The sequence below is a fragment of the Gorilla gorilla genome, chromosome 17, assembly GCF_029281585.2.
Source record: "Gorilla gorilla gorilla isolate KB3781 chromosome 17, NHGRI_mGorGor1-v2.1_pri, whole genome shotgun sequence".
NCBI classification, from domain to species: Eukaryota; Metazoa; Chordata; class Mammalia; order Primates; family Hominidae; genus Gorilla; species Gorilla gorilla.
The window spans coordinates 76,498,234-76,513,021 of NC_073241.2; the positions used below are offsets into that span (position 1 = coordinate 76,498,234).

General features: G+C 39.1%; 2 protein-coding genes across 2 annotated transcripts in view; one reads left to right on the forward strand and one right to left on the reverse strand.

Annotated features, from left to right (window-relative positions):
* The first annotated feature begins 227 nt into the window (after positions 1-227).
* On the forward strand, positions 228-771 carry LOC101137833 (large ribosomal subunit protein eL21-like). The gene has a single exon (XM_055368813.2). The coding sequence runs from the start codon at positions 261-263 to the stop codon at positions 741-743; it is 483 nt and encodes a 160-aa protein (XP_055224788.1). The 5' UTR covers positions 228-260; the 3' UTR covers positions 744-771.
* A 4,513-nt stretch (positions 772-5,284) lies between these two features.
* SKOR2 (SKI family transcriptional corepressor 2) overlaps positions 5,285-14,788 on the reverse strand; it is a 43,440-nt gene continuing 33,936 nt past the window's right edge. The window contains exons 7-8 of the mRNA XM_031003615.3: positions 11,202-11,267; positions 5,285-6,008 (exon numbers count right to left, since the gene is read on the reverse strand). Coding sequence (XP_030859475.2) covers positions 11,205-11,267 — 63 coding nt within the window. The 3' untranslated portion in view covers positions 5,285-6,008; positions 11,202-11,204. The remainder of the gene's footprint in view (positions 6,009-11,201; positions 11,268-14,788) is intronic.

Sequence of the window (14,788 nt, forward strand, 5' to 3'; positions counted from 1 at the left end):
TTCACCAATGATAGTTTAGTACTGAATTCAAACAGTATTTAACCGTGTTTTAAAACACACAATTTGGGGGAAATGTTGATTCTTTAAAAAGTCAATCCCTAGAGGGCCATAAAAGCTATTTCAATCACTATAACTAATTACAAGGAAGTATAAATCAATAAACTTTGCTAAATGGTCTAAAATATAGTAAAGAAAACTGTCATTAACAATCATCCAGGAGGCTTTCGGCCGGAACCGCCATCTTCCAGTAATTCGCCAAAATGACGAACACAAAGGGAAAGAGGAGAGGCACCCGATATATGTTCTCTAGGCCTTTTAGAAAACATGGAGTTGTTCCTTTGGCCACATATATGCGAATCTATAAGAAAGCTGATATTGTAGACATCAAGGGAATGGGTACTGTTCAAAAAGGAATGCCCCACAAGTGTTACCATGGCAAAACTGGAAGAGTCTACAATGTTACCCAGCATGCTGTTGGCATTGTTGTAAACAAACAAGTTAAGGGCAAGATTCTTGCCAAGAGAATTAATGTGCATATTGAGCACATTAAGCACTCTAAGAGCCGAGATAGCTTCCTGAAACGTGTGAAGGAAAATGATCAGAAAAAGAAAGAAGCCAAAGAGAAAGGTACCTGGGTTCAACTAAAGCGCCAGCCTGCTCCACCCGGAGAAGCACACTTTGTGAGAACCAATGGGAAGGAGCCTGAGCTGCTAGAACCTATTCCCTATGAATTCATGGCATAACAGGTGTTAAAAAAAAAAAAAAAATAAAGGACCTCTGGGCTACAAAAAAAAAAACAACAAAAAAAAGCCAAAAAAAAAATCATCCAGGAAGCCACTGTCCTTAATAGTGAGATGATGTAAAAGTTGGATGTGAAGAATGAATTTTATTATTTGAAAACTCCAGGTGTTAACAATGCTTTTAGAGAAGTTCTTAATTCAGCACAGAGTCATGGCTTTTCTGAATGATGTTTACTTTAGGTAACTTTATTTTTTCTAAATTATATGTATATTCATCTTGGTATGGAAATAAGTGGCCATCTGCAGAGAAGTCTTGTCAGCTCTCAGTGTTTTTCAGCACCTTTCTTAGCTCAAAACCAGCCCCCTTCTCATCCCTCTTCCTAAAGCTGCAACACTGCTTCAGGTCCCAAATCAAGACTGGAGTCATGCTATGTTTAGAAAGACTTTGCTTTTTTTTCTCCCAGTCCTGTGTGGTAGTTACAGGCTCAAATCTGGAAGTCCCAGAGCCCTCTCCTGGGTTCCCAAGCTTACCTTCCTGCCCCTCTGAGCGGGAGAGCCAATGCCCACATGGGCTCCTGAGCCAAAGAGCTGTCTGCCCATCATGTCTTTGAGTCTAGGACTCGGTTTGCTTCTTGCCACCTATTTATTCTCAATGGTGTGTTTTCCCAAGGACAGAACCTGCCCATAAATGAAATGTGAGTGGCAGGGCCCTGTATCATGGATGATGGTGACTGACAACCTCCTACTCTTGAACGTGCCTGTGCTGCTGAGATCTATTCCCATGTTGGGGTCTGGCTACATACCTGCTCACATCTTTCTTTGTGTCATATGAGAACCTATGAGGCCTTTTGGACAGTTTACTTTTCTAGTCCGTCTCCTATCCTACCCTGGAAAGCCAGCCAAGTTCAGGTTCATCCCCTTTCCGTATCTTCACCTGCATATACTGCAATGGGAGATATCAGAGATGTTACACAGTTGGCTTAGTGTGATGGTGAGGTCAAGAAATAGACAAGAATAGCTTGCCATGGCAGTAAGAAGAACTGGATTTAGGGTTGACTCTGCAACTAGTTAGCCTCCATATCAAATACCCTTAGCTAAATCAAAGGGCCAATGAGCTCATAAAATGAAATAAACAGCATAAATATGCATTGGAAAGTTGTCACATAAATAAGAAATCATGCAATTGTTGGCTGATGGGGGCCCTCAAATAGAGCAAAAGGTTTTATAATCAGAGTTAACAGAAAATCTAAAGTAATGTGGTTAAATAAGATAGACCCTCATTTTCTTCCAACATAAAATAAATTTGGAAATGGGCAGTCTGGAGTTGGAGTGGTGGTTCAGTAGTTGTCAAGGACCCTGGCTTTTATTATTTTTTTTATGCCATAGTATTAACAGTATATGGTTTTCATCTTCAAAATCACCTCATGGCCTGAGATGGCTGCTGGGCCTCCATCCATCTTACAGACATCAGAAAAGAGAGAAAGGGAAAGGAAAAAAAGAAATATTTAAGTCAAAGCTCTTTTGAAGCTACCTTTCTGAAAGTTCCACATGTTTCTACCCGCATCCCATTGGCCAGGATATAGTCACATGGCCATGTCTAACTGCAAGTAAACCTGGAGAAGGTAATCTTTCAGTTAGGTGTATTACCACCTGAGAATGAGTATTACAGGATGGCAACTAGCATTTGCCACATTATGATCATTTGAAATCAGATGAAAAGTCAACCTTTGAGAGAGCTTAAATCGATAACAGTGAACTGATTTGCTTCTGTGATTGGCTCAAATAAAATAAAGGAGACAGAATCACTCATTTAACAAAACTGTTTTGTGCTGCTGCTACCTGCCAGGGACTATGCTAAGCACTAGGGAGAGGGTAGTGAGCTGAAACAAACATCTGCCCTCCTAAAGTTTACAGTACACATCTCCCCCACAAGAGTCTGTTATTACAAACATGGTTTGGGTTGCCTATAAGGAATCTTGTAAGATGGTCAGACTTTGTGTGCTCAACTCTGTAGAGAGAGACAAAGGCCCTCTGCCCGTAGCATGGAGAGTGCTGGGAGTTAAATGACAGTGGTTACACATCCTTACCACTCAGACAGTGTTCCTTTTCTCTAACCTCTCTCACTGCTGACCAACCCAACACTGTCTTGACTCTTAACTCTTAAATGAAAGAGCTCCTATCAGTTTGATCATATCCCCTGTAGCTAGGAGAGAGTTCTCTCTATTTTCCACAGAGCAGAGGCCACACTCATTGTTCAATCTAAGGAAATTGGGATGTGATGTCCCTCTCTCCTTGCCTGTGGCAAACAGACAAGCAATTACTCAGGCATTCTGAGGATGGAAAGCATCAGTCTGAAATGTCTGGTCTGCCCCAACAGGAAATACTTTATTGTTCGGGCCTGGATTTTTGCTTTGATTTGTTGATGCTTTTTCTGATTGTATAATTTAATTTGGAATTAAAATAGAGAATTGTATTTGCATTGCCTGTATGCTTTATTAGCTAGTATTTGGATTGACCTTGGAATTTTGACATGATAAAACAAAGAAAAGAGCACAGCATTTTTTTTTCTGCTGTCATTTTGTACACCAAGAATTTTTACATGTCTTTCTGAGGAGTAGCTTTATTTTTAGCCCCATGCAGCACTTGAGATGGATGTCCTGTCTGTTTCCACAAGGCAGCTCAGATAACACAATTATATCCAGTTTTAGGGAAGAATTCTTTTGCTCCAACTTAAAAGCAGCAAACATTACTAGAACAGGAAAAAGATGTTCACTCTTCTTAATGAGAAAACACATGGGGTAAATGACATGTTTCCACATCACATGTGTGATTTCCTTGACTCTTTTTCTCTGAAGCTTTGGGTTTTTGGCGTGTAGCTTTATGGTTACTCGGAGGATTGTTAGGCTCTAGTGCTTGTAATGAATGGAGACTCTAAGGCATGGGAGTAAGGTCAACAGGAGTCCCCTGGCACTCAGAGACATGTATAGCTGGGCTTCTTTGGAATCTGGAATTTAGGTGGAGAACTGGAAGGCACCAATGCAGTTTTAACATTCTTCACTTGATCTTAGCCAAAAGGCAGAGAAGCGATAGTTTTAACATTCTTAGCAGCAGAGGCAAATGGTTTTCTGTACTGAACTTTGCCATGAACTCAATGCAGAGTTATGCCATGGTTAATAAGTCCAGAGTGCTGCAGACATACTGGTCAAGTTATTGGGTTATCTCTCTTTTGCTACAAGATCATTTGCTGATATTTTACCACTAATAACTCATAGATATTTAAAGTTGCAATTGGAAAGGAAAGAATGACATTTCAGGCTGGTTTACACTGCCAGTTGATGCAGCTGCAGGACAAAGACCTTAAATTTATCTGTAAATCTGTTATTCTCCCTCCAAACTCCTGGGCCAAGCTGCTCTTGCTCTGAGAAGCTATCTGGTCCTAGAGTTTGCACTGGATTCTATAGAAAATGACCTCTGCTGTCCCCTGGTGGCTAGTCATGAAGCCAGGTTTGTGACCTCCTGGATGATTTTCTGCCACCTCTGATATCCTTGGCTTAAAGGACAAAGCTAAGAGCCACAGGGCTTCCATCCCTTTGTGAAATTTCATGCTTATATTGGAGAAAATTCTCCACTTACCTGACTGCTCAAATTACACACCTAGGTACAATTACCAGTTTTAGAAACATGTATCATGTCCAAAGGACTGTGTGAGACTCATACCTGCACCCAGGCCCCTCCTGGAGGAACAGCTCAAAGAGAACATTTTTTGTCACAGCATCTTCATATTAGTTTCTGCTAGTGGTCACTGAGAACCTGTTTCCAGACTCTGGGACTTGGTTTACATTCCTTCTCGAATGCAGCTTCTCATCCTTCTTAGGCTAGGAAGAAGATCACAAATGAGTATCCCTCCTTTGGTTTTTTATTGTCACAGCCAAGATAAGAGCATTTATCTCAAGGGTAAGTTGTGAAGCTTTTTGGGATAGTTCATGGTAATAAAGCTAGTGGGGAAAAAGTATTAAATCTCATGGCGATGCATCTGAAGGCTGTTTTGAAATCTGTTGAGGGATGCCAATGGTGAGATGTTTTTTCAGTTAGGATGGGCTTTGACAACCTCAGGTTGGGAGGTCATCCATGGTGGACTTCTGTGCAACCCACATTACCTTAGAAATCTTGGCTGCAAAGTGTTCACTATTTATCTCTCTCATCTGAAAAGCAGAATTTGGGGCATAATATGATCTTGTGGACTTGGATTTAACATCACAGTAAGTAGGAAGGCCTACGATGGGCTCTATCAGCAACACTGCTGGAAGACCTAGCAGGAATTTAGAACATTCCTTTACCTATACAAAGATCCTAAAACAATGGAGGAGTTGTCCAGATGCTGACAATGACCAAAGGCTGGGCTAGCCTTTAATAATCATTTTTGAAGGAATTCTGTTTTCAAAAATAATTTATTCAAATATTCTTATACCAAAAAAATTTTTAAAGTATGAATTTCTCTTAGTTGTCCTCAAGCAAATGTGCATTTAACTACATGAACACAACCATTACTTCATAGTTTTTTTATTATAGACTTTTTTATCCACATGAATGTTAAAGAAACTACAACAGAGTTAAATGCCATTTTTGATAACATGATTATATTCTTAATTACACTCAATATTAAACTGTAAAATATTTCCAAAGGAATACAATCTTCATTCATATAGCAGGCAAAGTACAGAGAGGAAGGGGCCACGTGTAAGTCTGTCCAGTTTGCTATGAAAAGCAGGTTTGTACAGCTGGTGCCTTCCCATCCATTGAAACGCGATCCCCACTCCTAGGATGGGTCTTGTGTTTTCTTCCACCAAGAATCACTTCTTCAAAAAGAAAAGACAGTTTTGTAGAGTTGCTTTCTCCACGTGTGCAGGACTGAGACTGCCTGGGACCATCCGCTGATTTCCCATCCCAGCTGGCTAACAGCACTTCCCATGCTCTGGGTTCAGCTGTCCTTTAAAAACACAAAGACTCAAACTTTGGTTCCACCAAAAGATGCAACAAGCATTGACCGCTCTGGTTGGCTCCCCCCTCCCCCCACTAATGAATGGCTGCTACAGTCTATTTTACATGGTTGTCCATGCTGTTTTGAGGTCACTTGTCCTTAGGTTCTCCTGAACCTGATTTTGTATTTAATTCCCAAGCCCTTTCGATCTGCAGTCTTTAACGCGGGTCAGAAGTGCTCCATGGCAGGCTGTATCTTACAAGAGAACAAGAGTAAGTAGTTCTGTGCACCTGGGATAACACAAAAGCATAGAATGACAAGCTGAACCTAATATAATCAGATACTTTTAAAACATTTAAAGTAATACTTAGTATACCCTCCTTAGGAGAAGACATTTTGTCTGCTACCCTAGGTTATATATCTCTGATGATATCAAGCCAAACCAGAAATACTAAATAAGAGTGTGCTGGTTTGCTGTGTGCTTTTTACAGTAAAGCCATTTAGATGGGTTTAGAAGCTGGGGTTTGTTGTAGGGCAAAGACAAAAGCAGCCTGCAGTGAAAGGGGCAGACAGAATTTCATGCTCTGGTGCTCTGCTGGTTTTGATTGGATGGCCCAAGTTACATTTATTTTTCTTGTTCTGTGGTGTCAGGGCAACATAGAGGTATGAGTGGAGGTTTTGTGATTCAAAATCAATAAAATGATTGGATTGGTTATTAACTGCATATTTATAACTGATAATACAAGATGTGAATTAGGCCATGATTTTAGGTGACAAACCAGAGGAGAGCAGACAATGTATGGAATGCAGAGCCAGCCCCAGCCTGGCTCAAATCCTGCCACTTCCTAGCAGTGAGACCACAGGCAACTTACTCATCTCTTGTCTCTTTAGCCTTCTCAGCTGTAGGGGGGTGAAAGCAGTAATACTTACCTCAGTGGGTTGGTCCAAAGATTAAATAAGATAATCGACATAAAGTCCTTAGAACAGTGGGGGCACACCATTATTCTCTAAGGAGATTCTTAAAAGAACCTCTTATGTCTGACTAAAGATGAGAGAAATGAATGTACCACTCCCCCTCTTTATCTTTGATCTATACAAAAAGGAAGACACAGAATGTTCCATTAAAATCCAATATCCTTTTTTTAAAGACTCTTGTTGTTACTTTCGTAGTAATTATTCCAGAAGTGAAACAAAAATGAGTTTACCAAAGAGGTAGATATAGTTAAAATACCAACAAAAAATGATATTCGAGACTGTCCAGAAAGATGCAATGTAGCAATTAGTGATTAAGAAAATGCAGACATAAGGCAAAAATAGGTGGGTCATGCCCTTGGGTGTTACATGTGGTCTTGGGCTAGCTTTCATGAAAGTGGCCCCTTTCTGGGAAAAAAGAGAGAATATAGCAGAAAATTGGCACACAAAAGTGACAGCCAAAATTTTAGAGCTAGTAGAGATTTTGATCAGGTTTGGCCATCCACATTTTATAGATAAGAGTGAGACTCAAAGAGATTAAATGATGTTACTCAAGATAACACAGAGAAATGGCATCAGATCTGGCACCCAGTCTCCCTCACCACCAGCTAAGGACCCAAGGAAGACAGGGAGAAGGCTTTAGGGTCAAATAGACCTGGATTGAATCCTGTATCTGTCACTTAAGAGCTATGTGACACCTCTGAGCCTCAGTTTCTAAGTATGAAATGGAGGTAATAACAGGATCTGCCTTACAGCATTGTAAGGATAACACAGTAAGTATTTAGCCAGTATCTGGCATAGTTAGTGCTCAATAAATGATCATTATTATCATTTCCAGTTTGGCCAATGAGTTTCTGTATGACTATGAATGAGACATTTCCCTGATTTGCTTCCTACTTATGTAAAACAGTTTACTTCTTGTCTGTGAAAGGTGTGGGTGTTTCAACCAGTTACATCAATGATAACTGCAAAATGTTTAAATGTGTTTGGGAGAAAATGAATGTAAAGTAATAATTAAATTAGTGTTAACATCATACCATTTTTATTTGGGGACAGATTTCACACAGATTACACTGGGTTATCTGTGCAGGAAGTGCGTCACAGAAATAACTAGATGTAAGGAAGGCCGTCGGGAATAATTCTGGTGTTAAAAATGGGCCCCAGTGAAAGGATAATGCCTGCAACATTTTGAAGTATTTTTCAAATCCTTTCCATTGTACTCATGAGCTTATAATGAGACAAATACAAAGAGCAGCGGTACAATGTCTAATCTAATAGGGCTTGTTTTAGGAGGTAGTTTGAAGGTAAATAAAATAAACTACACTTTAACAGCTGGTAGCTAAACAAATAGAATTCATTGCCCCAATGGGGACTATGCTTAGGTTGAAGAAAGGTGCAGATAAATCCAGGGTAATGGATCTTTATGGTGTTATCAAGGGAAAGCTAAGAGTATTCAGTGTATATGCCTAAATTTTGAGGTTGATATCGTTAAGAACAACAATTTTGCTCTTAAAGTATCTTGGCCTGCGTGGATCTTTATTTTGACGCAACATGGAATTCCTTATGTTCTAATGTAGGACAAAAAAAAATGTGCAGATCAGTGATATGTGGCAGTACTCGCTCAGCTTATTAAGTGGATTGCCTGTGGTTTTGAAAAGCTTCCTCCTCTTAATAGTCATATTGGAATCCACTGGGTGGCAAGAACACTGCATACTACCTTAAGGGTCACTCTTGCATAAGACATTAATGCATCAGTCCCTAATTTGGAAACCTGTGGTCACTCTGCAAGACAGAATGTGTCTCTCTCCCTTGGTGTAATGATTTTTATTTTGTAATCTCTCTTGGGGTAACTCCTTGCAGGCTTGGCATGTTGAGAATCAAGAGACTGCCTCTAACAATATAGTCATGATTCTCTGCTTGGCTGATTTAGCTAAGCATTTAAGTAACCACTAATCTTCTGAAAGCACCAGGGTCTACTTAGAGAAATCCCTGTTGTCTGCAAGGATGGAAACAAAATCAGCATGGAGGAAGCATTAGTTACTAAACACAAATCAATCTTTTTTTTTTCTTTTTCCCACCTAGCCATATGCTAGGTCACTATCAGAGGTGTAGTTTCTGGGCAGTGAGTCTTACTTTGTAGGTGCAAAATGGGCTCAGGTCTGACAAACAGGGAAGATGGGTTGGGGAAGTGTAAGGAGTAAAAAGAGAGTTTATTGAAGCTCTTAAGTATAAATCAAACCACATTCTAAGGCTGGGCATGGCTGTAATCTCAGCACTTTGGGAGACCAAAGCAGGAGGATTGCTTGAGCCCAGGAGCTTGTGACCAGCCTGCGAAATATAGGGAGACCTTGTCTTTACAAAATAAAAAAAATTTGCTGGGCATGGTGGCGTGCACGCCTATAATGCTGAGATAGGAGGATGGCTCGAGCCAGGGCGGTCAAGGCTGTATTGAGCTGTGATCGCATCACTGCAACTCCAGTCTGGGCAGAAGAGTGAGACCCTGTCTCAAAACAAAACAACAAAAACCCCATTCTAATGTATGAATCTCACAAGTGCTGAGTAAAACAAGCCAGACACAAGAGAATGTTCTATGCAACGTCATTTACATAAAGTTCAAAAACAGACAAAATTTACCATCGTTGGGGGTAGGGAATGGGAGAAGCTGGGCAAGAGCACAAGGTTGTTATCAGGGGCTGGAAAGCTAAGTGAGCTCATCGTGAACATTTACTGAGTTTCCTTTTTGTTTTTGTTTTCATTGTGTGTTTGTGTATGTGTGTGTTTGTGTGTGTCCCTGAGTGCAATTCACTGAGTTTTGATTTGTAAACTTCATGATTTGTATGACTTTATGATTTATAAACTTTGAATAAGAAGGTTATTTTTAAAAACATCCTAATATTTTCTCTTGAAAGAAAATTAGTTTGACATTTTCAACCATTATACATATGGAGTTTATCAGAATTAATTTGGACCATTCTTGCCTTAATTATCTTGATATTCTAAGTTAAAATTCAGTGGAATCTACATGTTCTAAAATTTTCATTTCACACTGCTGGTGCAAACCTGGTCTACTACACTGAGAAAGAAATTGCCCAAAGTCAACTTCAGACTTAATAAAAATACTTTAATATATAGAACAGAGCCAACCTCACAGGTGCATTTGTGAATAACTTCATAGAGATGGAAACAGAATGACTTACTCTCTGAGCACCTCTGTTGCAGTATCATCTGCTCACCAAGAACAATAAGTCCATGCATTAGGAAGAGGCAGGCACTAGATCCAAAGTCAGGGCCCCCAGAATCTCTTCTTGGCTTTGCAACATGAACATAAAATGTCACATCTCTTATCTGTAAACCTCAGTTCCCCATGTGTAAAATTAAGGGAAAGCACATGAATGAAAGACTGTTTTGGAAAGGGTTTTAAGCACCTGATGAAATGTAACATAATTATTATTATTTAAGACAAATACTGAAGACTACCACTAATAAAGATAATGGCAAGAAAAGTTGTCATTTGTACCTGATAGAGGAAATCTGTGATAGGCAGAAGAGAGGTGAAGGAACAAAAGGAACCATGAGCCTGCACAGTTCTTTTTGCCAACAAATTCTATTGAGTTGAAAATATGTTCCAGAGGGGAGGAGTGGGAAGAGTCATTCTGATGGGAATGGATCAAACTGATAAATGGCTGCGGTCCTAGCTGGCCATGAGCACTAACAAATGCTACCTTTGGCATCTGTGGTTTTTTTCCCTGATTTAGCAATCCTAGTTGTTAGGTCATCCCAATATATTGTTACAGAAACAATGTCCTAGTTTTTGCATTCCCACAATTCTAATAATTACATGTGTCTTCTTCCATGGGCTGAAAAAGTTTCTCTTCAAATACTTCGGTATGTTCTGAATATAGCCATTGAATTTTCACTGTCTGCTTTTCCTTAAGAGTCCAAAATAATTGTCTTTTCAATTTTTTTTTAAACTGATATGACCTTGAATCTGGCTTCAGCTGTAGAGAAACTATTATTGGTTTAGGGAAAAGATTAGTTACTATTCCTAGAGCAGAAGGTCTCAAAGGTCTGTATTGTCCCCAGTTGTTCATATTACCACCTGCAGTAACTCTCTGAAAGTCAGATTTCAGGCAGGCTTTTTGGAAGCGAAGGAGAGACAGAGATGAGACACCCTGAGGATGACTGCTGACACTTTGGTTTCCTTGGGGCAGTAACTGGGGTGTCAGAACCATAAAGAGCAGAAAATCATAAAACGGAAAGAAGATCACTTTTGCAGACTGAATACAGAATTTTTAGTTATAGGAATTTTCCATGGAATTTATAAGAAGTACTTGGTCATTCATTTAGGAAGTCCCATCCCCGGACATAATGAAGTTTATTGGTATATTGACTCAAACACAGGATGCAACTTTACCAATCCCCTGGGCTATTTCAAACACATCAATAAAGAATATGTTCAAGCACACAACAATACAGAGAGTTAAGAAATCTCTTTCCTCTGGTGATCTTACCTTTTAGCTTTTGCTGAGATGGGCGCCAAGCTTTTCTTTCCTGATCAAGCTTGCTGCATAGGGGATCTGTAAGATAAAAACAAGCAACACCATCCAGGTAAGCTAGATTTGGAGACAGATGTGTAATGGAGACCCTTCATCATGCCTAACAATTTGAATGCCAATAGATCCTCCCTGAAAAAAAGAGGTCTCCATCTGCTCAGTGGTATGAGGTTTCTGGGGTATAGCATCCTTAAGGCCTGTTAACAAGTACAGTGAGGACAGAACAGGTGATCACACTGGATTGCTGCTACAGCTAGTCCTTGAGGTTAACATGTGATGTTTCACTTTTTAAAGTTTTTAAAAATTTGCATTTAATAATATGGTATCATATTTATTTAGGTACGAAAACTGAGTTATGATGTTCTAATGTATGTTCAAGGTCATAAAACAAGAACGTGCTTACAAACTAATTTAATGTAATTGTTTAGTTTATTAGAATGATTTCTTTATAACAGATGTAATTTCTTTATAACATATGCTATCCTTATAAATCACAAATAAGACTAACTAAACCCAGACTATTACTCTGATTAGATTCCCAATAACTGATAAGATGCATCAGAGGCTGGGTGCGGTGGCTCACACCTGTAATCTCAGCACTTTGGGAGGCTGAGGTGGGAGGATCACTTGAGCCCAGGAGTTCAAGACCAGCTTGGGCAACATAGGAAGGCTCTGTCTCTACAAAAAATTAAAAAATTAGCCAAGTGTGGTGGCACACACCTGCTACTTGGGAGGCTGAGGTGGGAAGAACGCTTGAGCCCAGAAGGTCAAGGCTGCAGTGAGCCATGATTGCACCACTGCACTCCAGCCTGGGTGACAGAACAAGACCCCTTCTCTCTCTTACACACACAAAGACGCATCAGAAATAACTGCACTGAATGGAAAATATGACCTTGAGAATTCTACCTGGATAAACTTGAAAAGTACTTTTGAATACTGGGGTTTTGAATAAAAGCTGATCACAGTTGGTACGCTACTTTTCATTACAAAATTCCAATCGTTGAAATTGGACTCAAGGTATTATTTAGATCTGCCTCTCCACTAACCCCCATTAAGGTGCTCTATCCTTATGTTACCGACCTTCATCATTACAAGGCTAAACTCAGGGCTCTAAAGACTTTATTCTACATGTAAAGAATAAATATTCACCCTTCTAGAATGTAATGTGAAATATGGCTGTTAAGTAAAAGCAGTGAGGGAAATAAAATCACTTTCATTCAATTAGGCAATGATATATATATATATTTATATATATATATATAAATATATATATTTATATATATATATTTATATATAAATATATATATAAATATATATATATTTATATATAAATATATATATATATTTCCCACATTACCAGTATACTGTATGTTTTCCTCTCATGATCCACAGTCCACGCATGTGAACCTTTATTATTAATGAGAAAGAGTTATAAATCTACAATGATGCTAGTGGCTAAAAAGAGTTGGACCATTTTACTATAATAATTAGTCAGCTGAATCAAACAGTCTTTTTAACACGAAAAAAAAGGACAATAATAAAATAATCATCTCACTATTTTGATATATAACCACAACATAAACATGTCAAATAGGCATATATCTGATAAAGGGCACAGATAGCATCATTGAAATTAATGATTCATATAGTAACATTAAAAGTTCAGTGTCCTAATCTCGTATTTTAGGATGCAGGCTGAGATCAGCTAGATAACTATGACAAGGACAGTTACACAGGGACCTACTCCAGTTACCTCTTCTTTTCACTCTAGGTTATGCTATAGCTGCTATTAACACAGACCCCTTTGAATATTGGTTTTCCATTATGGTGTATGCTGCAATGTGCCAAAGCATATGGATCACTTCTCTAGTTGCATGACATGACAGAGCCTGGAATGGAATTCCATTATTTAGGATAACAAACAATGTAAACTTTTGGGCACAAGGAGTTCCAATAAAATGTGTTTGTGCCACTCTCACATTTAAAAAGAGTCCTCAACATCAATATTAGACACCACAAAGATTTAACAAGTGTCTGTTCTATGCCAGCCACCAGGAGAGATAAGTTAAATCACCATGGGCCATCTCATTAAAGGAGTAAACTGCTCAACCTAATCCAAAGAAACCCGCCTGAAGGATTCTACTTTCAGAGCTAAGTCAAAATGGCTTCCTCTTTCTTTTTTTCAGAAGCAATAACACAGCATTTCATTAAGGTAGAAAGTTGAGAAGGAAAAGAAAAGAAAAAAAAGGACTCAAGAAAAAAAGGACATTTCCAAATAAGCATATTTGAGTCCCAAGGGTCCAGATTGGAATTTAAACTGGGGTGAAGAATTATCCGCACTAGAATGTTGATTTTTTCATTTATTTCATTAAAACAAAATGAAATAAAAGCCAAAAAACAACAAAGATAAAAAGCAAAAAGTAGTGAGCTGAGAATCATGTATTTTTCCATTCTAAGTCCTAAATCATGAATGGTAAATAAAGATTATAGTAGCATGGCCAGTTGTTCCCGGGAACAACATTATTTCACTGATTCCAGGATGCACTTTATCCCCTCACATTTTAACATTTCTGAAATCAGATGTATTAGAATTACAGTCGAAACCTTTTACTTTATGATTCATCAAATAGTGGTGCCTCTTACAATTGATGGTGCTTCAGATTCCACAAAATGCAACATTGGACTTGCAGACACTTCAGCAAATTCTCCCCAACTTAGAAGCTCAGGATTTTAGAGGCTCAATTTAAACTAGTTAGTTATTCCATGCAAATCTCCTACAATAGGACTTACAAAAGCTTTCTTTTCATCTTGACCAGCTTAGAAATTACCGAGATTGGCATGGAGAAAAAAATTCAAAGTATTATGTAACTTCTAAATTACCTACTTGGTTATAGTAGATCAAAAGTACTGGAGTTTAAAAAAAAAAAACAAAACAAAACAAAAAAAAAAACACTTTGGGAGGCCGAGGCGGGCGGATCACGAGGTCAAGAGATCGAGACCATCCTGGCTAACACGGTGAAACCCCGTCTCTACTAAAAATACAAAAAATTAGCCGGGCGTGGTGGCGGGCGCCTATAGTCCCAGCTACTCGGGAGGCTGAGGCAGGAGAATGGCGTGAACCTGGGAGGCGGAGCTTGCAGTGAGCCGAGATTGCGCCACTGCACTCCAGCCTGGGTGACAAAGCGAGACTCCGTCTCAAAAAAAAAAAAAAAAGTGACTTCCTAGTTTGTCCCAAAAGAGTTAACCTGAGCTCACACATTCAGGTCAGTCAACATCTCAAAAAGAGAAAGATGAGAAGAAAAATGCTACATAACTAAGGAACAACTGATTGCACTGTCAAGGTGCACAACAGTAGATCAATAATTGGAAATGGACACACAGTAGCCAAAGTCTGTCTACTGCTAGAGAATTTTAAGGCAGCTTCCACAGAAGTTCAGGCTTGCATTAAGTCTTCTGACTTGCAGGGATCTCCTTTTGATGCATATTTAGACACAGAACCAAAATCTTCTAGTGGCCCAGGGATCTTCTTCTAAAAATATAATGCA

Bases quoted from the DNA above. Each gene is read 5' to 3' on its own strand.
- LOC101137833 (XM_055368813.2), top strand. From the start codon at position 261: ATGACGAACACAAAGGGAAAGAGGAGAGGCACCCGATATATGTTCTCT.